This window comes from Solanum stenotomum, chromosome 1, assembly GCF_019186545.1.
Source record: "Solanum stenotomum isolate F172 chromosome 1, ASM1918654v1, whole genome shotgun sequence".
Lineage (NCBI taxonomy): Eukaryota > Viridiplantae > Streptophyta > Magnoliopsida > Solanales > Solanaceae > Solanum > Solanum stenotomum.
Genome location: NC_064282.1, coordinates 13,435,476 through 13,460,136, shown reverse-complemented (window position 1 = coordinate 13,460,136; position 24,661 = coordinate 13,435,476). Strand labels below are relative to the sequence as shown.

Sequence of the window (24,661 nt, the reverse complement as noted above, 5' to 3'; positions counted from 1 at the left end):
CCCCAAAAAAAAATTAAGTTTGTTTTTAAGAAATATTTTTAATTTCAAAAATTATTTTCTACTCTAATAAAAATAAAAGATATTTCTCAAAAACATTTTTCATTCAAAAATCAAACACTAAAAACCTTTTCCGGAAAATATTTTCTACTCACCAACCAAATATGAAAAAATAAGTAAAAAATCTACTTGTTTTCCAGGAAAACATTTTCCTCCATACCAAACACACCCTAAGTGTGTACTTGTGCTGTGCACACTCAAAATTTGGAATATTGTTATATTATGCCAAAAAATTAACAAACAAAATAATTAGAGATCTTACCATGAAATAAAGAAATGGAAAGAGAGATGATATTGGAAGTGCTGATCACGGTTGAATCCCATGAAAACAGAAAAAAAAAATCATCAGTTTGAATATCAACTAACTATTTTTTACAATAAAAGTACAAATTTATTTGTTGTAACTTGTAACAGTAAAAATTACTCCTAAATTATGTGTTAGTTGGCTAATTAAATATTCCCTCCGAACACTTTACTTGTCGTCCTTACTAAAAATACATGATTTTTTAAAAATAATTATTATTTTATAAAATCAAAATATAATTGAGTACATTTTTTCAATTTTACTCTTAGTATTTATTATTCTTGGAAATAAAAAATATTAACTAATTAGCATAAAAAACTTATGTGAAGAATACATACACATACTCCATTATTATGATTGCTAAAATTAACACTTTTTATTTATTGAAGAAACGTTAAATAAAAAAAATTAATAACTTTTCAAAACTTATAATCCAAAAATGTGACAAGTAAAAATAATGTGACGTACAAATCACCGAAAAAATCAAATTTTACATGCCAGGATATTACATGTTTTGCCATCAGCCTACCTACCACATAAATGTCACATGAAAAACATTTTATAATTTTATCACAAAACTTCACCCTTTTTTTTTTTTTTCATAAACATAATTCTGTAAATAAAAAACAAAAACAAAATGCTCAATTTTACCTTTCATTTATCTTTCGTCCATTTAAAATAAACTTTTTGTTAGTAATACAATTTCAGTATGAGACGAGTGGAGTTAACGAGTTCAATCCCGAACGTTACAATTATACGATATTTAATTAAATATGTGACCTTTATTTAATTGTCCACATAAAATTAGAGCAATAAATAAGTATAACGAAAAATAATATATGGTTAAGTTTTTTTTTTTTAATTGGGCGTTCGATATCTTGTATTAAAGTCCGACTATTTTATATTTGCGCCACATAGGATCCTATTCGGGGGAAAATGTACTCTATCAAGATATTTTTTTTCATATCAGAGCTAGTGATGGATCTAGGATTCTAACATTGTGGACTTTGAAAGTGGAGTCAAAAATATTAAAAAGACAAGTTAAAATTAAGTGAGCTCTAAAAGTGGCGGAGTCAAAAATATATTTAAAAAAATACGTTAAAAATGAGATTTAAAATCAAACTCAGCAACATTAAAAGGCTCGTCTCTAGAAATGATCATAAACATTTATTCATACTTGAAATAGCGATGGTAATTACCTGTTCCAAGCACGACAACCCATATAGTGAAAAGCTCCTTAATGGGCAAACCCGTTTGACCCGCTTTGTGAAAATCCATTTTACAGCCGGGGCAATTTTCGTAGTAGTGTTTCTCTTCTCTCTTATTTAATAATAGCGGCTCTCTCCTTTCTTCGCTCGTCATTTTTGATTGATAAATTGTAGCTTTGTACGTTTAATTACAAAGCTTTCAAGAGGAGAAAGAAGAAGAAGAAGAAGAAATAAATAAATATATAGATATCATTTTTGGCTCAATACTGATTCTGCTATACGTATAAATAAAGAGAAAATGACAAAAAAAAAATTGGACCCTACATTTTGGAGTATGATCAAAATATATAGATATCATTTTTTTTGTGTTTGTTTAATATAGTTTAAATATAATTTGACGGGATATTCCTAGTGTTTTCTATATATTAAAAAGTAATTTTTTTTAATCAAATCTACTCGATGTAGTTTATTAATTGAGATTTAAAAAAAATGTTATTTTTTGATATATTTCAAGAATCAAAAATATTCAAAGCATACTTTAAAAATTATAGTATATTTTAAATCTACTCTCAAATATAAGAGGCCATTTGAATCATTTTCTATTCAATTATCTTTCAACTACTCATAGTATTTCAGGTAGTTAACAAGAGATTTAAAGTTACCTAAATCTGAATATGCTCGTTTATAATTATTTATTTATTTATTTTTGTCTTGTCAAAATGATCCTCTTTTATTCGTCTTTATATACATTCAATTGCTAACTAACCATCTTCAATTTAGGTACTCCTTATTTATTTCTTTGTTTACTATTATCAATCCGTCATACATCAAATAAGTTGGTGGTTGAGTAGATACGATCAATTAAATTTTTTATTTTTTATTCAAATTTAAAAGTTGATAAAATTATAAGCATAATGAATTCAATGTTAAGGTCCCTTCGGGGACATCCGATAAATAAAGTCAATGTTAAGAATTCTAAAGTCGAAACTGCTTTTAGTTGCAGGATCCCACGATGCAAGTGGTGTGATCAATATCACATGTCCATGCGATAGAAATTAGAGAGGGGTACTACTTATGTAACGACATGATTCCGTCGTTAGGGAAAAGCCAATTGGGGAAGAATTGGACCAAAAAAACTTTTGAGTAGTAACTTGGAATTTCCTAGCCTAGTCCAGATTTGAACGAAATCGGAGTCAGGCGAGTCTAGGGAAATCTGGTAATGAATGAGAAGTGTAATAATGAAATTGATTGCGTGAGTGGATAATTAAGCCGTTAAGGAACCCGTATGACTTTATTGAATTGAATTTGAGCAAGTAGAACTCCCGGAATTGATCTTAGTGTGAACGGGTGTTTTCTGAGTGTCGTGGGATGAAGGTGTGTTATGAAATAGGGGTTTGGAGCTCTTAATTCGACATTCTGTTTTCGTGCAAGCCGTTGTGACGAAATTATTCCCGCCAGGGCGGGGATGTTGTGGCGGGCTGGGGGACGCCATAGTGGGACAGTCGTGATTTAAGTTGGAAATAAACCTCAAATAATTTAGTCTGCAAGTTTCGACTTTGAGAGCTAGGAGACGACCCCAGGTGCTTCTTGACAGTTTTCCACCATTCTTGAGGCTAAAGATAAGGTTTTAACTCCCTGAATCTGTTTTTCGATCCATAGAATGTAAATTCGTGGGTGATTATCGATGGGGGAGGATTTTGATCTAGAAATTATGGTGGAAAAATCCTTAATCTAGGTATTATGATCTTGGGTTTGGTATAGGGTTATTGGGTTTGTTATAATTCGGATAATTAGACCTTTGATTGTTGATCCATGCGTATATTAATTGTTTGTAGACCTAGAACAAGCGGAAAGAATCTGGAAAGTGAAGATTCAAGTGCCTTAGGGGATTCAAGCTTGGGTTCGAGGTGGATAATGATTGTGATTTCATATTGATGTGATATATGTTTGTAATTGTTGATTATAATGCATGTATGTATGTGAATGTTGCATTATTGATCACCCTAATCGTAAATGAGGATAATTGAATAATTATATGTCATGAATCACCTCTTGTTGTATGATTGCGAGAATATACATTGTGATTGTGATTGTGGTTTGTTGAATGGATCCGGTGTTACGTTTCGACACACTAACTTGGATCGGTTTTCACGTTCCGACATATATATGGAATCGGTTGCCACGTTTCGACATAAATATGGGATCAATTGCCACGTTCCGACATAAACATTGGATCGAGTACCACGAACCGGTACACTAACAGTTTGGGTTTGGGTTCCATGAGAGGACAATTGAATTGTGTTGTGTATATATTTGTGACGATTACGTTCATATCTAATGATGATTGATATTGAAAGATTGCATGTTGCTCTAAAATGATAGCCAATGTGTATTGTTGAGAACGTAGAATGCTACATTGATTCTGAAAAGATTACTAATATTGTATATGTTTGATATATGTATGTTTTATAATGTTGTGGTTACTTGCATGTATTTCACTTATTAGGATAGTCGCGTGATCCTACCAGTACATGTGATTGTGTACTGATACTGCACTTGCTTGTTCTTTATTGAGTACAGGGAATCTTCAGGCGGCTATTGATAGACCTATGTTAGGTGACTATTGAGCGTGACCGAATTTAAGGGCGAGTCAGTTCTTTCACGCTGCCATGGATCTTTCTTGCTTAAGTCTACTCTCTTCGGACTCAGAATAATTGTTTGAAGGTGTTTGTTTAGTTTCGGGGTTGTACCCCTTGTTCTTATATTTGTCGTTCGTATAGTTTTGGTACACTGACTTTCCGGTTCTAGGGGTTGAATTTCTGCATTAGTTTGCTTAGTTAATTGTTTAAACCTTTGGAGTTTATGGGGACTCCATTTTTATTGCCATTTAAACCTGCTTTCGTATCTTTAAATGCCTTAGTTTTTAGTTAAGTTGTTAGTTGGGTTGTAGAAATAATTCTCCCACTGGAGGGTTAGTGAGGTGTCAATCACGACGGTCTGAGTCGTGACAAAGTTGATATCAAATACCTAGGTTTGTTGATCTCAATGTACCAAAACGAGTCTAATAAAGTCTTGCGGAATGGTACAAAGACATCCGTACTTTTCTTCGAGAGGCTATAGGACTTTAGGAAAAACCTCACTTCTTTCTACTCCTTTGTGTTATGACTTTAATCCAATTGGTATCTGGGTGATACAAATTGGTATCTTTCCTCCTTCACTCTATGGTCTGAACTAGAACAACAACAGTGGTAACACCATCACTAGCAAGAGATGATGTGTATAGACTACCGACAGTTGAATAGGGTCACTATTCGGAACAAGTATCCACTGCCTCGGATAAATGATCTTTTGACCAATTACATGGTGCAATTGTTTACATTTTGCTCTTGTACTAGGAGACCGATAATGGTCATTTATGGAACAAACTAATTTAGGAATTAGGATTGTGTGTGAGTTGCAACTTGAAAACTGTGAATGCGTGTTCCCTGTTGCTTGAATTAACTGTGAATGTGAAAGTTTTATTTACTTGGACGTGATGATATGATCATGTGCATAATAAGTGTGGGTCTGATTTTTGATATGTGTGATATGATGGGTGTATCCTAGGGATGTGTGGGGGTTATGGTATTGAATTAATGAGAATGAGTTGGATTGTGTATCGTTGGATTAACTCGGGGTAGACAATGATTATCCTAGCTAGTTCAGAGGATTATCCTAAATTGCTCAGTAAAGCTAAAACCCATTGGGAGATTTAGAAAAGAGAAATATCCCAGAAAAACTTATTGCCTGAGTACTGTTTTCGTTTAAGCCGCTGGGGCTGGAATTTATCCGCCAGAGTGAGACGGATGGAGACAAAACCTCAACCATGTCTCCTCTGTTTTTCCCAGGTCTCCTTATAGAACCCGAATCAAAATCGAACTAACCGCAATCCAATCAGTGTTCAACAATCGAGGATAGACTATAAAACCTTGTAATAAAATGAATGCTGTAAAAAACAGCAGAAAAACTAGCATCTATGTGATTACAAAAACAAAAGGGGTAATGGTAGATCTCCCAAGAGATTGAAGCAGTCAGGAATTGGGTCCGACTTAGTTATGTGACTGAAATTAAGAGTTTCGTGGGAATCGCTAGCTACTATCGTCGCTTGTGAAGGGATTAAGATTAGATTTGCAGATTCAAGTTTATAGGTGACAACATTCAAGAAATTTTGGTAAGTGATGGTTAGATAATAAACATCATTACTTTGGAAAATGCATTAAGTATTGTTGTCATAACATGTAATGGTTGTATAACGAATTATGAAATTAAGTTATGTCATTTGAGGTTCGAAGTTATACTACGATTTCATGGATTGTTTGTATATCAAGAAGAGGTCGGGATACGAGTACTCCAATAAAAATGAGTTTACTTGGTTAAGTTATTAAGTGTGTTACAATTGTGGAGAACCTGGGCATATGAGGAGGAAGTCAGCGAAGCCGTGGAGGCCGGGGAAATGGTAATGCGGGTAGAAGAGTAATGCATCCAGGCAAGGAGATTGCCCGTCAAGATGGCAGGGCTCAGTTTTTATGCCTTTTTGGGGAAGACCGAGGTTTAGGCGTCAAATGCAGTGATCATTTGTACTATTTTTATCTGTGACCGGATGGCTACTATATGTTTGAATACGAGTTCCACTTTTTCATATGTGTCAGTTCAGTTTGCCTTGTTATTTGATGTGGTTTGTAATGTATTTGATGCCCCCATCCATGTTTCTACCCTAGTTGAAGAGTCTGTCATAATCACCCATGTATATCGTGTTGTCCTGCTGTGTTTATGGATTTTCAGATTTGGTTGATTTGGTTAGGCTGGATATGACTGATTGGATATAATCTTTGGCATGACTTGGTTGTCCCCCAATTATGATGTGCTTAATGGTAATGCTAAGTCGGTACTGTCACGCCCCGAGCCTACACCCTGGGTGGAACCGGCACTCGAAGACCATTGCTGGCCCCAAGCGAACCCTTGGCCTGGCTTACTTAACTTAGCGGAAACTTAACTCAACAGAATAACTTCATGCAATGAAAGGTCATAAAACCACCTAACTGATGAAAACTGGCCAAAAAGGCAACTCGTGTCTCAAAATAGAATATTTATATATATACATAGATGAGAGACTCAATACTAACTGACTGACTGTCTATGAAACCTCTATAACACTGAGATGGATGTTGGGACAGACCCCGCAACATCCTAAATAAACAAAACTAGGAACACAAAATAAAAGAGTCCTCCGGAAAGCAAGGAGGCTCACCACTAACTCTGGAGTGCTCAGTTGGATCAACGGCGTGCTGGATGCTGATCCTGCATCGTCATAAGATGCAGGCCAACTAGCATCAGTACATTGAATGTACGAGTATGCGAGCTGGAAAGCTAAACAACAACTTAAGCTTGAAAGAAGTACAAATGAACTCTTACCTTGGCTCTGTTCGACTCATGAATAACCGAACTCAATATAAAGCAATAAGACACATGCAATATATATAAACCTTGTAAAACAGTGTAAACAACTTAGTTCGTTAAAGACAATAATGAACTCAACTTTACTTATATAAAAGTAATATAGGTTTAGTGGGAGATTCTTTAACCGACAACCACCACTATGAGCCTTAGTGATGATACAACGTTTTACCTCACGTTGCCCAAGGACCATCCTATACCTTGCCGTGATATAGGACCTTACTTAACTTAGTGGATCTACTAGCTTAACTTACGTGATCATCTAAAAAGAATGACCCATTAAATCCCATGTTGGCTACATGGTACTTATGGATAGTTGAGTTAATATGAACTCGCGTCCCCAATTCGGTGCTCAATACTACTCCCAAAAATACTTTAGCTCATAAGTGTTCTAAACACATCTTTTTTTAGTTTGAGATAATTGCTCAAAGCTTAGCCCAAAGGCTCTCTTAGAAAACATAGTTCCTTCTCACTCAAATGTAAAAAAAAAAACATTTATAAACTTCTTTGGGAATACTTAATTCCCTAATAACTTTTGAGAAATGAACTCAACTCTATACTCTTGGCTTAACTTGAAACTTGAGCCTTAAAACGAAGTTAAAACGTTCAATAAAAACTCTTGAAAAATTTTAAAGACTTGTTTTGACTTGCTTCTTAACTTCTAGACTTGCCTCTAACTTTACTTGACTTTGATCCTAACTTTCCTCGAATTGGATTATGGATTCAAGGGTAGAGATCTCATGTTTATGGATGAGTTTGTGGTGTTTAGATGTACCTTAAAGTGTTGAAATCAACTAGAAAACATAGGTACATTACCAAGGAACATGTGTGAAAAAGTGAGGAAGAAATGGGAAGGATTGGCGTCCTTCACGCTCTGAGAGGCGCGGGGCGCTAGCCCTCAAAGCTCAGAAGGCCTGGTGGGGTGCTCTGCATGGCGCGCCGCCCCAAGGGTGGAAGCTCATAATCCCTTTTGAGACGCACTGGCTCGCGCGATGCCCCAGCCTTTTTTCCCAAATATTCGACTTTTCTCCTTTGTTTTTCCAACTCTAAACCTTCTCCACGTCGAAGGTTCCAGCCCCAAACACTTAGAATCATAAAATCCCTTAACATACAATAGATTCAACTCGAAATCACAACCGGAAACATGCACCAAACTAACAAGAAACTTCAACAACACAACCACAACTTCAACAAACACAACCAATCTTTTCTCGAAATTAAACGAGTTTGGCATGTAGGGGAATGAACCAACCCAACACTATGATCTCACATACCTTAATAGGGATCACCCCCGACGAAAACCAAGACGATCTTGACGAATCCTTGTTTCTTCTTCTCTTTCTCCTCTTCTTTCTCTCTTCTCTCAAACGCCCTAGCTCTCACTTTAAAAAGGAAAAACTGATTTAAAATCAGTCTAAAACCTTAATATAACCAAAAGAAATGGTTAGGGAAAAGACCAAAATACCTTTACAAATTTGGACTAAACTGCCCTGTGCCAACAACCCAACTTCCAAAGGACATAACTCACTCATACGAACTCGAAATCGAGCAAACGGCGGCGTTGGAAAGATCCTTCTAAGAGCTTTCCAAAAATAACTGAAAATACACCTAACTCATCCTGAGCTAAAAGTTATAACTGTTTGAAATTGACCAAAAACTCACATTTTTCCATACTTAACTAAATTTCTAGATTTTGAATTCTTCCAAAAATGATTATTTCCAATTTCAAGCTTCTTCATAGTTATTTCAAATTGCAAGACATCACAGGTACCTCTAGAGATCCTGGGAAAAGGGTCGAGTGGGAAAGGGGTACATGCCTAAGTCAGTTAAGATCATATCTGTTGTGCGGGGTAGGAAACTGGTGGGGCGGGATTGTTTGGCATGATGACTCATATTCAGGATGTTGAGGTCGAATCCTCATCTATTGAGTCTATTCCTGTGGTGTCAGAATTGAGAGAGCTTAAAGCTCAAATCTCGGAGCTTCTTGATTAAGGTGCCATCTCTCCTATTGCTCCTCCGTGGGGTGTTCTTGTCTTGTTTGTTAAGAAGAAAGATGGTAGTATGAGGTCTGTTGATTTTATCTTAAGCCATAAAAGGGTGGATTAATACCGGGATGACAAGTTTATAGATAAAGAAAGTCTCATTGAGTATGCTTAGGTGAATGCCACTATATAATAAGACTGGTTGGCAACTATTGAAAAAGACTTGAGAAAAGAGTGTACAAACATTAGCTCGAGTGTGATGATAATAGCTTGGTTCTTGTTTTTGGGCTTAGTAATGAGCATGATTGAAATCTTAGCGAAACATATTGTAAGATCGATGGAGATGCAATCAATGATAAACAAAGATCCATGAATTCATAAAAATATTCAAGGTACAAGCTAATGTTGATAGATAAAGAGATTGTGTTATACAGTGGAAATTACAATATAGATTTTTCATTGTAAGTCTACATTCGTGATGATGTGTTTTGTCGAGGTATGAAATGGCAAGGTGAGAAACGATCAATTGTATCCGGTATTGAGCATTTGAAAGGACTTACACCTGGGTTGAGTCATAAGTTTACTTCTATTGATTGTTAAGTACCTAAGAAATGTTTCATTTTTAAAAGTGTTGGTTTATAATAAGGTAAATAGTTGGAGTGTTTATGACGGTTGTTAGTAGGGGTGTACAAAACCGAACCGAAAATTGAACCAAACCGGAAAAAAAGCCCGACTAGTGGTTTGGTTTGACTTGGTTTGGTATTGGGAAAAAAAACCTGACTATATTTGGGTTGGTTTGGTTTTAACTAAAAAAACCAACCCGAGACCAAACTAACTCGACATTATATATGTAATTTTAAATCTTATTTTATACATAAAAATATTTACTTTGATATAATTTTAAAATATTTCTTATTTTATTTCATAGTTTTTATCTTTTAATATATTATTCCAAGTTTAAAACTTAGAATTCAGAATGGTCTAATAAAGATTATAGTTCATAGATGTTGATAATTATAATAAAACTTAAATTAAAATCAAATTAATACTAATGCAAAAAGAAAATCAATTCAACACTAAGAATGACAATAATATTAAATATTTATTCTTTAGTTTTACATTGGTTTAGACAATTAAAATATATAATCTAATTTTAATTTTCCTTAAATATTTAGTAATGTAACTAATACTTATTAAACTTATTTAGCATGATTTAGTACTTTTAAATTATGATCATTTTCATTATGACTTTACAATATTTATTTTATATGATGATTTCATTATTATTTTTTATTGAATATTTTAGTATCATCAGTACTCATCTCATATTTTGTGTTATTTTCTTAAGAAATACCTTAGATAATTGTATTTTGATTGGACTAAAGAAATATTTGGAGCACAAGTTAATTATATGTTTGTATGCAAACTTTACCGAAAAAATTCAAAAATCTGGAAAAAAAATTCCGAGGTTTATTAGTTTGGTTTGATTTATTCGACACAATGGTTTGGTTTGATATTTGAAAAATCCGAACCAACCCGCGGTTGAAAAACCCAAAAATCTGAATTTTATTAGTTTGGTTTGGTTTATAAATTTAAAAATTTTACACAAATGGTTTGGTTTGATATTTGAAAAGGTCGAACCAACCTGGTCATGTACACCCCTAGTTGTTAGTATTGTGAGTATGCTTCACTAGCTATGCTCTAGTGAGTTTTCACTTTTGTGGGTAGATCCCTAGTTGTGGATCTGGGGTATCAAATCTTGCGATGTTCTCTTGGTTGAGTGGGAAGATTAGGAAGATTTGGTTATTTTGAATGAATAATTGGTGTTGTCTTGGAGTTGTTAAAGTATTTTAGTGGTTTGACATGTACCACTTGCTTATGAAAATTCATAGAAAAGCTACCATGTGAGATCGTAGTTGTCCGACTATCTTCATATTCGTCTAGTCATCGAGGTCATGTATTGATTGTGTGTGGATGAATGCAGGGATCATTGGGTCCAATTCTAATGTTAAGGGTAATCTACAATCATAATTGCTAAATATAACATTCGATAGTATGGTTAAAGGGTTGTATGCTTGGACATATCCCTCGATGAGTATCTGATGTCTAAAGATCAACTTTTGTAACTTAAGCTCATGGAAATTTATGTTGTGAGAAGGAGATGTTGATAAGAATTATGATTGGTTGAGTATTATGAGTGTGTGTTGGTTGGTTGGTTTAGATCCACCTCTAATTGTAGCAAGTATTGATTTAAAATTTTATCATGCTTATGTAAGAAAGGATTAGTCCTGATGATTGTGTCAAGGTCCTTGATAACATGTGGCATATGTGAGTACGATCAACTTTGGTGGTTATTGAGAATAGCTTTTGTTGTAATTAAGTTTACATACAACAATAATTATCACTTGAGTATCGTGATGACTTCATTAAGGCATTGTATGACAGGATATGTAGATCACACATAGGGTGGTTTGGGCTAAAGATGTAAAACCTTTGGGAGTTGATTCAGTGAAAGATGCTCTGGACAAGGTGAGAGATATCCAAGCTAAGCTTCTAGCAGCCCAGAGTCGACAGAAAAAGTATACGGGACAAGTATCCCAGTGATTCAACGATTCAGATACTACTCTACTCTTATTTAAGCCAGTTTTTCCTAATTTATCACTCAGGGACGAGTGATGGGTAAATTGGTATCTATTGTAACGACCTGATTCCGTCGTTAGGGAAAACCCAATGGGGAAAGAATTGGACCATAAAAACTTTTGAATAGTAACTTGAAATTTCCTAGCCTAGTCCAGATTTGGACGAAATCATAGTCAGGCGAGTCTAGGGAAATCTAGTAATGAATAAGAAGTGTAATAATAAAATTGATTGCGTGAGTGGATAGCTAAGAAGTTAAAGAACCCGTACAACTTTACGGAATTGAATTCGAGTGAGTAGAACTCCCGAAATTGATCTTAGCGTGAACGGGTATTTTTTCTGAGTGTCGTGGAATGAAGGTGTGTTGTGAAATGGGGGTTTGGAGCTCTTCATTCGACATTCTGTTTCCGTACAAGCCGCTATGGCGGGCCCCAGCGGCTTTGAGAGCTAGAAGAGGACCGCAAGTGTTTCTTGACAGTTTTCCACCATTCTTGAGGCTAAATGTAAGGTTTTAACTTCCCAAAACTGTTTTTCGATCCGTAGAATGTATATTCGTGGGTGATTATCGATGGGGGAGGGTTTTGATCTGGAAATTATGGTGGAAAAACCCTAATCTGGATATTAGGATCTTGGGTTTGGTCTAGGGTTATTGGTTTGTTATAATCCGGATAATTAGACCTTTGATTGTTGATCCTTGAGTATATTAATTGTTTTTAAACCTAGAACAAGCGGAAAGCATCTGGAAAGAGAAGATTCAAGTGTCTTAGAGGATTCAATCTTGTATTCGAGGTAGGTGATGATTGTGATTTCATGTTGGTGTGATATATGTTTGTAATTGCTGGTTATAATGCATGTATGTATGTGAATGTCACATTATTGACCACCCTAATCGTAAATGTGGATAATTGAATAATTATATGCCATGAATCACCTCTTGTTGTATGATTGCGAGAATATACATTGTGATTGTGATTATGGTTTGTTAAACGGATCGGGTGTTATGTTCCGACACACTAACTTGGATCGGTTACCACGTTCTTGCATAAATATAAGATTGGTTGTCACGTTTTGACATAAATATGGGATCAATTTCCACGTTCTGACATAAATATGGGATCGGTTGCCACGTTCCGGCATAAATATGGGATCGATTGCCATGTTCTGGCATAAACATCGGATCGGGTACCACGAGTCGGTACAGTAACAGTTTGGGTTTGGGTTTCATGAGAGGACCGTTGAATTGTGTTATGTATATACTTGTGACGATTACGTTCATATCTAATGATGATTGATATTGAAAGACTGTATGTTGCTCTAAAATGATAACCAATGTGTATTGTTGAGAACGTGGAATGCTACATTGATTCTGAAAAGATGACTAATATTGTTTATGTTTGGTATATGTCTGTTTTATAATGTTGTGGTTACTTGCATGTGTTTCACTTATTGGGATATATAGTCGTGTGATCCTACCAGTACACTGTGGTTGCGTACTGATACTGTACTTGCTTGTTCTTTATTGAGTACGGGGTATCTTCAGGCGGCTATTGATAGACCTCAGCTAGGTGAATATTGAGCATGACTGGATTCAAAGGTGAGCCAGTTCTTTCACGCTGTCATAGATCTTTCTTGTTTAAGTCCACTCTCTTCAGACTCAGACTATTTGTTAAAGGTGTTTGTTTAGTTTCGGGGTTGTACCCTTTGTTCTTAGACTTAACGTTCGTAGAGTTTTGATACAATGACTTTCAGTTTCTAGGGGTTTAATTTCCGCATTAGTTTAGTTAGTTAATTGTTTAAGCTTTTGGAGTTTATGGGGACTCCATTTTTATTGTCATTTAAACATGTTTTCGTAACTTTAAATGTCTTAGTTTTTAGTTAAGTTGTTAGTTGGGTTGTAGTAATAGTTCTCCCACCGGAGGGTTAGTGTGGGTGTCAATCACGACGGTATGAATCGTGACAATTAATGAAAAAAAATATACATTTTAATTAAAAAAAATAGACTTAAAATAATAAAATTAAGACCTCCAATTTACTTTTAGCGTTAGGACATTGATATGCTTGAGCTACCCGTGATCGTAAGTACTCCCACTGTTCACTTTTATTGTCATATTTCATTTTTCAGAAGTCAATTTGACTATTTTCAAAGTTAAAGTAGATTACATTAATTCGGTATTTTAAACAAAAAAAATAAATATTCAAAAACTATACAAAAAGTCAATATGATGAAAAAATACATCGTAAAATGTTAGTCAAAGTTTGTATAGTTTAACTCTAAAAAAAGAAACCATGACAATTAAAAGTGAACGAATGTAATAGTAAGTATTTCCACTGTCTCAATTTATGTGACACATTTCGAATTTCAAAATTTAAACAAGTTTACTTTTTAGCATAATTTTTTTATATTTTTAAAAATATTTTGAATTATTAATTATTGTAACTCATATTACTGTTTACGTAATTTATAAATATATATATTTCATTTTTTGTAAATTCTTGATCATACGTAAACTGTTTCATTCACGAAAAACAAAATAAGCACCTTTTTATTCTGTGCCATTTGCGTCATTCATCACGTACGTAGATCTGTGAAGGGGTCAATAATGCAAATATTATATTCATTCACGTGATTGCAGAATAGAGGAGCGGAACCAGAATATTTATTTTAATTTATTATAAGTTTTAAACTACTATATTCTACTTTTGCTTGATTATTAGGTTCTGAGCATATTAAAATAATTTTTTGAATAGGTAATTATATTGGAGCCAAATCACTAGGCATTTTGTGTTTTGATTGATTTTTGTAGTCAGGAATAAAGTTTAACATAATTTTATGGTTTTATATTAGGATATATGCCATGTAGCCTGAGTCAGATCTGTTTGGCGGATTAAACATGGGAGGCATGCATGTAATCAATCGGTTCAACTGTATTCAATATTTTTAATACGGAATATATGGATAATAGATATGCATATATTAACATTTGAAAAAATGGTCTAAAATTCTCTCAATCTATACCTGAAATTCCAACTACACACTCTAATTTTACGAGTGTCCTATTACCCCTGGATATTTTAAAAGTGAAATATATACCCCTTAAAAAGTCATACCCAAATTTATGTTAAGTAGTGAGATACACTCGCCTGCCACATCATAAAATATTATTTTTTTAGTAAAAGAGTTATTATTCTGTCTTTATTTTATATTTTCCTTTCTCGTTTTCTCTTTGGTTTTTAATCCTCTTTTGACTTTTCTTTGACTCCAATTTTTTCTCCATTGATATGAAACCTAGAAGCACATTACCTTCTTCTTTCTTTCTTCTTCTTCTTTATATTCTTTCTTTATTTTTTATTTTATTTTCTTTTCATTATTTTAGTGAATTTTCATTCAAGTAACAATGATAATATCTTTGAACGGAATTTGAGTCTGCCAGCTGAAGGATTAGATGGCAACATTGATGAGTTCGTGTGGTCAATTAGTTTTCGAAAAGTGGGTGGCATATTGGAGTTGGATATGATGGCAAATTCAAAGTGAATTTGTGATTTGGAGTATAAAAAAATGTTTTTGCTAGTTTTAATCTCGTTGTCATAATCACTTTCTACGAATAGTATTTTTTAGTGTTTTAGAAATTAATCTATCCGTCTCACTTAAATATTTCTTAATTTACTATTACTAAAAATATAATAACAACACGTACTATGATAGATCTGGAAAAAAAAAAGGTGAAAATAGTGACATGGCAACAGTAAACTGAGTATGTGAGAATTAAAATTTGAAGTTTATGATTAAAAGAATGAGAGTCGATTTCTTCTGGAAAAACAAGAGAGGAAAAAGATACGCTTAGTGATAGCTGAATAATGAAATAAGTTTATGGCATTTTCTGGAGAAGTGTTGAAGAGAAAAAGAAAGAAGACAAAAAAAATAAAAAATAAAAGATAAATAGAAGTAAAAGATAACATAATTTAAAAAAAAATAGAAACTTAATATGAAAAGAAAAAATTACTTGCAAAGTTAAAGTTTTAATAAAAAAAAAGTGTCTCACTCGCTTTGAGAAAGTGAATACACTTTCTTTGTCACCTCAGCATATAGGATGATATTAATTTCATTTTAAAATAGTTCAAGGGGGAAATAGAATTTTCGTGAAATATAGGTGTGTAGTTGGAAATTCAGCTATAGGTTGGGGGGGGGGGGTTTTTGGTCATTTTCTCTTAAAATTTTAATGTGGCATCCTATGATATTTTGATATTTCAATCATAAATAATAATTTGTATATTTGATAAGATTATGTAAGAGTAAAAAAAGTTTTGATAGTTTTTATAATTTATGAGATTTCATATTTATGAATTTTTTTTTATAATTTTTGAAATTTAAATTGCATGTCAAAAAAACACGACCAAATTAATATAATTTAATGCTGGCTAATTTCAAAAGCTGAATGAATTTAATGGAAAAGATCCAACATTAAACCCATTAAATTTAAATTATGATTCCATATTTAATATAGATTAATGCTAATTAAACTCCATTTTTTCTTTTCTTGCTATTTTTCCTTTAGTAACAAATGAATGTTGTTTTGTTTGTTTTCACTCGATGTTCCTTTCTCGTTTATGGTTCGATTAATTTGAATGTAAGAAAAATTCACTATTGGGTAAAGTGTATTAAGTGCGACTTTAGAATTTGAAGTTTATAAATTCTTATAAATAGTAACTTCAAATTAATGTATATAATAGTAATTGCACATACAATCAAATGTTTTAGTATATTTGGTACATATTTAGCAATATAAATAAAAAGTGGGAAGACTCAAAATAAAAATGAATTGACCGAAATGCCCATCAAAATTTGAAATTATATAATTATCCACAATGGTTTGTATATGTGTGACAGTGTGAGTTAATTTGAGAAATTTTTGTTTTATATAGAACATAAATTTTCTATTTATTTTTCACCAAATAAACTTATTACATAAATATTATTATACTTTCTCTTATCACAATTTCAATAAAAATATATGTAAAAATAGTTACGGAATATTTTGATAAAGAACACATTTTTACCTACTCATCAGTTAGGAGAGTTTGGAAAAAAAGATTGAATGTGTGGGAGAAGATGACCAAAATGGTCCTTAATATATAGTAATACTTTATTTTGATCTTTAATATATTTTAGTTGATTAAAAACTATGAAGTCTATGTGGCTACTAAAAATTTGTAATTGTTGTCTTTTTTGTTAGCTTCAAAGAAAGAAGTTCGTAAAATCTAATACCATTTTCTCTCATTCTCCAACAAAATTTACTATTCCTCTTTCCTAAAATATTACTCCATTAATTTATATCTTTTTGGGAAAAAGGTCTGGATATATCCCTTAACTTTGTTATTTAGAGCTGATATACCCCTCGTTATGAAAGTGGCTCATATATACCCCTACATATATACAAATGGCTCACATATACCCTTTTCCTCTAACGGAAATGAAAAAAATTAATTTCAAGTTAATTATTTTTTATTTTTAAAAAATATATATATCCCATATGAGTATATTTAATCCTCCTCAAACATATATATATATTTTAACTTTTTTTTTGTTTCAATGACTAATTTAGATTTATCATTTTGATGGTCAAATTTATTTATATTTCACTAATATTCTTGTAAAACTTATTATAGATGACCAAATTTTTTCTTCAAATACAAAAATCAAATTACAATATAGACAAAAAAAAAATTAAATTATAATATAGCCACAAAAAAATAGTTTTGAATTTTTTTCTTTACACTAAGGAATGAAAGAAAAAAATAAAATAAGAATAAGAAACTCAAATAATTATAATAAAAGAAGTCAAAACATAATTTATGTATGAAAAGGATTAAAATATACCTTGAACTTTGCTAGAATAATCATATATACCCCTAAATAATTTTTAAGAAAATTAAAAGTCAAAAATATAAATTTAAACTAACTTTTTCACTTCCGTTAAATGAAGGGTATAGGTGAGCTCATTTTGTAACGGTAGGGGTATATGTGAGCCGTTTGTATAACGGTAAGGTTATATATGAGCCACTTTCATAACGAGGGGCATATCAGCTTCAAATGGCAAAGTTGAGGGGTATATCAGGCCCTTTTCCCTATCTTTTTTCGTTTTAAGCAAGAAAAAATAGTAATATTTTGTTAGAGAAAGTAGAAATAATAGTGTTAAATTTCATGGTGTTCTTCTTTGTAACTAACAAAAATATATAACAATGGTTCATTACCTGTTTTTGTTAGTTATGTAGGATTCACAGTTAAATTTATTAACACTTTTTATATTAGATTTAAGGTAGAGGATTAAAATGAATATCTTTTGATTTTTGCATTAAGGGTCATTTCAATCAAGTAAAATATATTAAGAATCAAAACTAATACAATTATTATATATTAAGAATCATTTCAATCAAATAAAATATATTAAAGACCAAAATAAAATACTATCCATACATTAAACTGATTAAAGACTACTTTGGTCATTTTCTCAAATATTTGGGATCAGTAATCAATTATTATAAAGTTTAAAGTGCGTACCTTTATAATCTATCAGATGGTGGGACCTTTAAAAAGATATTCAAACTTTTATATTTTATAAAAAACATCCGTCATTTATAATTTTAAATTAAATTTTGATCCCTAATTTGTTATACACAATTTATTCAGTTATATATATATTCCCCTCCATAATTGTTTCTTGAGAAAAAGGTAATAATGTATTCCTCAATGTATAAATAAATACTTACCACATCTAGAATTCTTCATAAATTTTTGGTGCAATTTGAGAAGACAATATCATAATTTTTGAATGCAATAAAAAAAGTTCGAGATGAGTTTCTAACTCGATTTAAATTTTAACTAAATAAAAAATAAATAGCAGAATCATGTTTCACTAAATTATTTTAAATATTTTTATATTTATAAAATCATTATTTTATAATATTAATGAGATCATATATTTATATAGGGTCTTTCTAAAATATTTTTTTCATCTTATCAAAATTGGTGATTTTTTCTATTGATCCAAGTCGGGTCCAAAAAAAATACCTTAAAGAGATTTATTAATTTAAAGAGATTTTATTATATATACTAAAATTTTGAATATCCGGAGGATTTCTGGCCTCACTTTTGGTCTATGAATGTAAGATCTATATGTAGGCAAAAAACTTATACTACTATGAATTTATTTTTATAATAATCCACTTCACTAATTAATCTAAATTTGTCTTTATAAGTTTCCTCGCAAGAAACTAATTTCAATTTTTACCATAAAGCCTTCCACATTTGGTAGGGTCTTTTCATATTTCTGCCATGTACTCAAATTGAGATTAAAAAAAAATGGAATTCAATGAATGTTAAAAATAATCCATGCTAATAAAGATTTTGTTGAGTAATTTGTGATTTGTCTCTAATAAATACGTAATTTTTTGAGACTTACACCTTATTCTTTTATTTTTAGTGATTTGCATTTTAATTTTCTTAGCTTTTTGCAAAATCATAAAGAATTCCATTTTTGGATTATTTACTAAGATAAAATAGGAGATTATATATATACGATTTTAAAAACAAAAACAATATTGTCTTTCTTGCGCATGTAGAAATCACCTTAACTTAGTTGGTCATGATTTTAAATTAAAATTTAAAATGTTGAGTTTTTGTAGTTTTGAACAAGTTTTTTGCTGCTTGAAAATATTTGAACTTCAGATTTTTAAAATCTAATCAAATTTTATGGTCAAACACGTTGAAGATAATTTTTTAAGAGATTTTTCAAAAATAATGAAAGCAGTTAACTCAATATCCTCTCCAGTTCTATATAAATGAATTGTTACACCTCTTACGAAAGACAATAAAGACATTATTATAATCAAAATTTAATTTGTCAATATTATTTAAAAAAATAATTCAAACTCTTTAAAAGTAGAGAGAGTTATTTATTCGTGATTACAATTAGTTGAAAATTTCACTAATAAGAAGGGTAAATTTGAAGAAAAAAATAGTATTTTTTTTACATTTGTAAGATTTATTCATTTCAAGTCATAAAATATATATTTTAACAATTCATTTATATATTAGACTAGAGGGAATATTACTCTATATAATGAGAGGGAAAAGGAGCATCTTAGGGTCAAGTTTCATTATTTACAGAGATGGGAATTTATTTTTAAAAATTACGAAAAAGGGACTAGAAGAAGCTTAGATCAAGTTTTAAAACTTACAGTGAATTTTTTTTGGAAAAGGGTCAAAAATACCCCTCAACTTTATTTTATTGGTTAACTTTATCTCTGTCGTTAAAAACAAGTTATTTTTACCTCTGCCGACAATAAACTTAACAAATATACCCCTCCTTGGATGAAAAGCCCCAAATCAATTAAAATTACCCGTTTTTACTTAAATTACCCATCCAATTTTAACCCGACCCGATCCACTTAATAATATAACCCATTTCATTTACCCAAATCTAACTTTGTTTTCCCACCACCACCACCAAAGCCATCACCCTCTTCACCACCACCGCCGAAACCACCACCTCTCCCACTACTCTACCTCCTCCAAGTCAGCAGCCCTTGTTCATAGTATAATTGTCCCAATGTTGCTCCTGCTTGAATCCTTTGCCCAAGAATCCTTTCTCCACTGTATTTCTAGTCAGATTTCTGAAAGTAACATCACAGGAATACTTACCTATGCTCCAAAATCACCAGCATATTCATCGATTATTGAACATGCTCAGAAAAATCCAAGATGGTTGAATTCTTCATTAGCACATCCGCTTTTAATTATTGTGCCTCGTAAGGAAAATGAACTTAAGCCGGTCATTCTTTGCAGCAAAAAGTTTGACTTGCAAATTAGAGTGTTAGGTGGTGGTCATGACTATGAAGGTCTCTCTTTTTGCGTTGAATCGCAGTTTATCATGATTGATATGAGTAATTTTGATGAAATCGATATTGATTTAGAGGAAGAAGTGGCCTGGATTCAAGCAGGGGCAACATTGGGACAATTATACTATGAAATTGTTGGCTTCTTTTCTTCGTTCAGATCTTTGTTCAGATAGTTAGAGGAACGCCTTCTCTCAATTAGATACTTTCCTATGTTGGCTTGCGTAATTACAATTTTAGGAGAGGGCAGCTGACTTGGAGGAGGTAGAGTAGTGGGACAGGTGGTGGTTTCGGCGGCGGCGGCAGTGGTGAAATCTCGGAGAGATGGTGGCTTGGTGGTGGTGGGAAAACAAAGTTGATTTGGGTAAATGAAATGGGTTATATTACTCCCTCCGTTTCACAAAGAATGACCTGGTTTGACTTGACACGGAGTTTAAGTAAATAAAGAAGACTTTTGAATCTTGTGGTCCTAAATTAAAGTTATGTCAAATGTACAAAATTGCCCTTAATCTTGTGGTCTTAAACATACCACGTGGAAAGCAAAAAGTAAAATGTTACCAAAAAAGGAAAGAGGTCATTCTTTTTTAAACTGACTAAAAAGAAAAGGAGGTCATTCTTTGTGAAACGGAGGGAGTATTAAGTGGATTGAGTCGGATTAAAATTGGATGGGTAATTTTAATTGATTTGGGGCTTTCCATTCAAGGAGGGGTATATTTGTTAAGTTTATTGACGGTAGGGGTAAAAATAATTTGCTTTTAACGGCAAGGGTAAAGTCAACCAATAAAATAAAGTTGAGGGGTATTTTTTACTTTCCCTTTTTTTTTTTCAAATTACAAAAAAAGAGAATAGAAAAGAAGCTGAGGATCAAGTTTTAGAATTTACAGAGAGTGAATTTTGTTTTTTAAAATTACAAAAAAGGGAATAGAAGAGGAGCTTTGGATTAAGTTGTCGAATATACAGAGAGTGAAACATATTTATTATATTAAAATTACGAAAAAGGAATAGGATAGGTCGATAGGAGCAAGGGTCAACTTTTAGAATTTACCGAGAAAGGAACTTAATTTTTAAAATTACAAAAAAATTGTATTATAAATTACAATAATTAACCATCTAAAATATTCTAAAAACATATTAAAATTTTGGCTCGAAATTTTGTAAGTGCTCACATAAATTGAGACAAAAAATACCATATATTATTTGAGATTTACCTAAAAAGTACTATAATCATAATAATGAATAATTCAAAATATTTAAATTGAGACAAATAAATTAACATATATTGGGCTCGTGCTATTGAATCTAGATTATAAGAGAAGAATTGAATTTTAATTGGATGGCTGGGTAGGTATAAAGAAAGTGAGGGTGTATTTTTCAAGTTTAAATCAACGACCACGTGTACAATATTAAGATGTTATTTATGCAAAACATTTAATGAATGGTATATATAACTTATTTTCAATGAAAAAGGACAAAAAATACCCTTCAACTATCTAAAAAGGTTCAAATATACCCCTCGTTCTATAGTATAAAGTTAAATATGACCATTTTCATTGATTAAAATTGTTTAAATACTATGTGGCTTACCATTCAATATAGTTGAAATAATTTAGTTTTGATATATGTATAAAATATACTCTATCAATCTATCTTAATTATTCAACTCAATATAGATTTATATAAAAATTTACTCTACCCTGTTTATTCGACTAGATATATATTTATATAAATTTTACAGTTTTATTGAAACAAATTCAATAATCAATTCCGTTGGTTAATTTGAATCGACTTCTAGAGAAGTTAATTTCACCATTGTAAATCATTGTCATCTAATTTGCTTTTAATTTACTAAAAAATACATGTTACTCAAACTTCCTCTAGCATGCAATTCATTATTCTCCATCTAAATAATTAACGACGTTTGATTATTAGTTGACATTGCTTTGAAAACTTAATGATTTTGTGTCAAAGCTCCCTCATATTGTTCTTCATCACACAAATTTGTTCCTTGAGTTTTTTCATCCGTCGCCACATTTTTTCTCATTTCCTATTATTGTTTTTGGCATAATTTCGTTCAAGGACTACAAAACCCTGATACCAATAATACGAGCTTAATGAATCATAATTCTAAGAAGCTAAGAGTGAATAATTAGCTTTTGAACAAAGTAACAAACGTGAATATTATGATGTTAATAAATAATGCAAATAAATATTATTTTCAAATGACAAAGTTAATTTGTATACAATAAAATGAACTATTATCTATAAACACACGTAATAATATAATGAGAACAACAATTAATTTCTTTATATTCCTATAAACTTTATTTATCATCCTTTTAGCCCAGTCTACAAAATTTACAAAAAAAGGGCTATTGGGCCTTCTTCTTTTGCAGCCGAAGCTATTGTCTTTTACACTGTGTTGTTCTCCTTTCTACATTATGGCATCTTCTCATTTTCCTTCTCCTTCTTCTTCTTTCCGTTTAAAAAAAATTAAAAATCGACATAACATAATTGTGAATCGTTTTGAACAAATTATTTATCAAAAGTCTCAAATATCAAGAGAATTTCATATCTAAGATTTAAGACTATTTGGTGGTGATTTTGATTTGATCGAGGTTGAATAGTCAGTGTTAAACTATATTACTCGTATTTTTGAGTGTATCACAATGTATAGCTCATGCATAGATAAGTTATATTGTATAGTCGGTGTATACTTTCTATAACTTTTGACAAGTTATACATTGTAGTCAATGTATATTATTTTATAACCTTTGGCTATTTATTACGTAAATAAAACATGGTTATATTTAATATAAACTAATTAATTTATTGTATATATTTAAAAGTAGCCTTATTTTAAACTATCTTAGTGGACTTCTAGCTGGTTCCGCAACTATTTATAAATGGTATGTTACTTATTACAAGATTATCAATATTTTATACGGTCAACTAGGAAAGAAATTCTTCAACATTTTTTTATATAAATAGGAAGAAAAAGCAAGAAAATCAAATCACATAATTATTTTCTTTCAAAAAGGGGCATTAACTTCTCTTTTTTGGTGATGGATAGGATGGTTCTTCGAAGGCAACATAGTCACAGGTACTCAATTCTTTATTAATTGTTTTTTCATATGTATATATATATATATCTTATGTAATAGATTTGTTTCTATTTTTAGGTACAATTTTTTTTTTCGTATCAACTCATTAAATTTTGAATTTGATTTTTTGAAAAATTTAAAAGGGGTGTTGTTTAAATTTGATAGAAATAGTCTAAGGAGATTGGTTACAAAAATTGAAGTCGTTTAATAGTTGGGCTGATTTTAAACAAGAATTGAATTTAAAAATTATAGAAGGGGATCATCTATGGAGACTTATACATCGTTGTTTGAATTGATTTGAAGTAGAATTTGAGTTAAATTTCAAATAAGACGAAGTTAGCTTTTGTATAACAATGTACATGTTTATAAACATCTTTTATACACTATTGTACACTTGTATACACTTACAAGTATATAATATACATGTCTTGTATATAACCATTTGGGATTGGGGATAAAATGATATATCTATGATTAAATTTGGGATTATAATTATATTGAATTTGGTGGAATAAATCAGTCCAGATCTATAATTCAGAATAATTTAATTTGTATACCAAACAACTAATAAACTTGAAAAACTTAATTTCCAGTGAATTTATTTTTAAACTCTCGATTTGAATCTTTAAATAAATAAAACAAAAACCTTCGATGAATCTCGATTTGAATCTTTAAATAATAAGAAAGTAAGATCAGAACAATCAATTATTTTATTCGCAAAAAGTAATTTAATTATATTATTATATTTTTAAATCCTAACAAATATAATAATTTGTTAAATTTTTTATTTTAGCCATGTAAATAGTTTAAAACGTGAACTCTTTATGGTTTTGAAAAGAATTAAGGAGATTAGGGTGCAAGTCATTAAAAATAATAGAATAAGGTGTGAGTCATAAAAAAACGCGTACATTAGGGGTGCAAATTACTAATTATATATTTTGCCAGTAATAGTTTTGCTTTTGCACTTCTCAAATGGTGTTGTATGAA

At 31.4% G+C, this 24,661-nt stretch overlaps 1 protein-coding gene across 4 annotated transcripts in view; it reads right to left on the bottom strand.

Annotated features, from left to right (window-relative positions):
• LOC125867756 (protein ZINC INDUCED FACILITATOR-LIKE 1-like) overlaps window positions 1-24,661 on the bottom strand; it is a 54,526-nt gene that overhangs the window by 22,848 nt on the left and 7,017 nt on the right. The window contains exons 1-2 of one of the 4 annotated variants that reach the window (XM_049548338.1): window positions 1,561-1,782; window positions 320-360 (exon numbers count right to left, since the gene is read on the bottom strand). The exons of 2 other annotated variants lie outside the window; for them this stretch is intronic. In XM_049548338.1, the coding sequence (XP_049404295.1) occupies window positions 320-360; window positions 1,561-1,723 (204 nt within the window). In that variant the 5' untranslated portion in view covers window positions 1,724-1,782. Of the gene's footprint in view, window positions 1-319; window positions 361-1,560; window positions 1,783-24,661 lie in introns of those variants that run through there. One more of the 4 variants, XM_049548360.1, reaches the window with a different exon arrangement.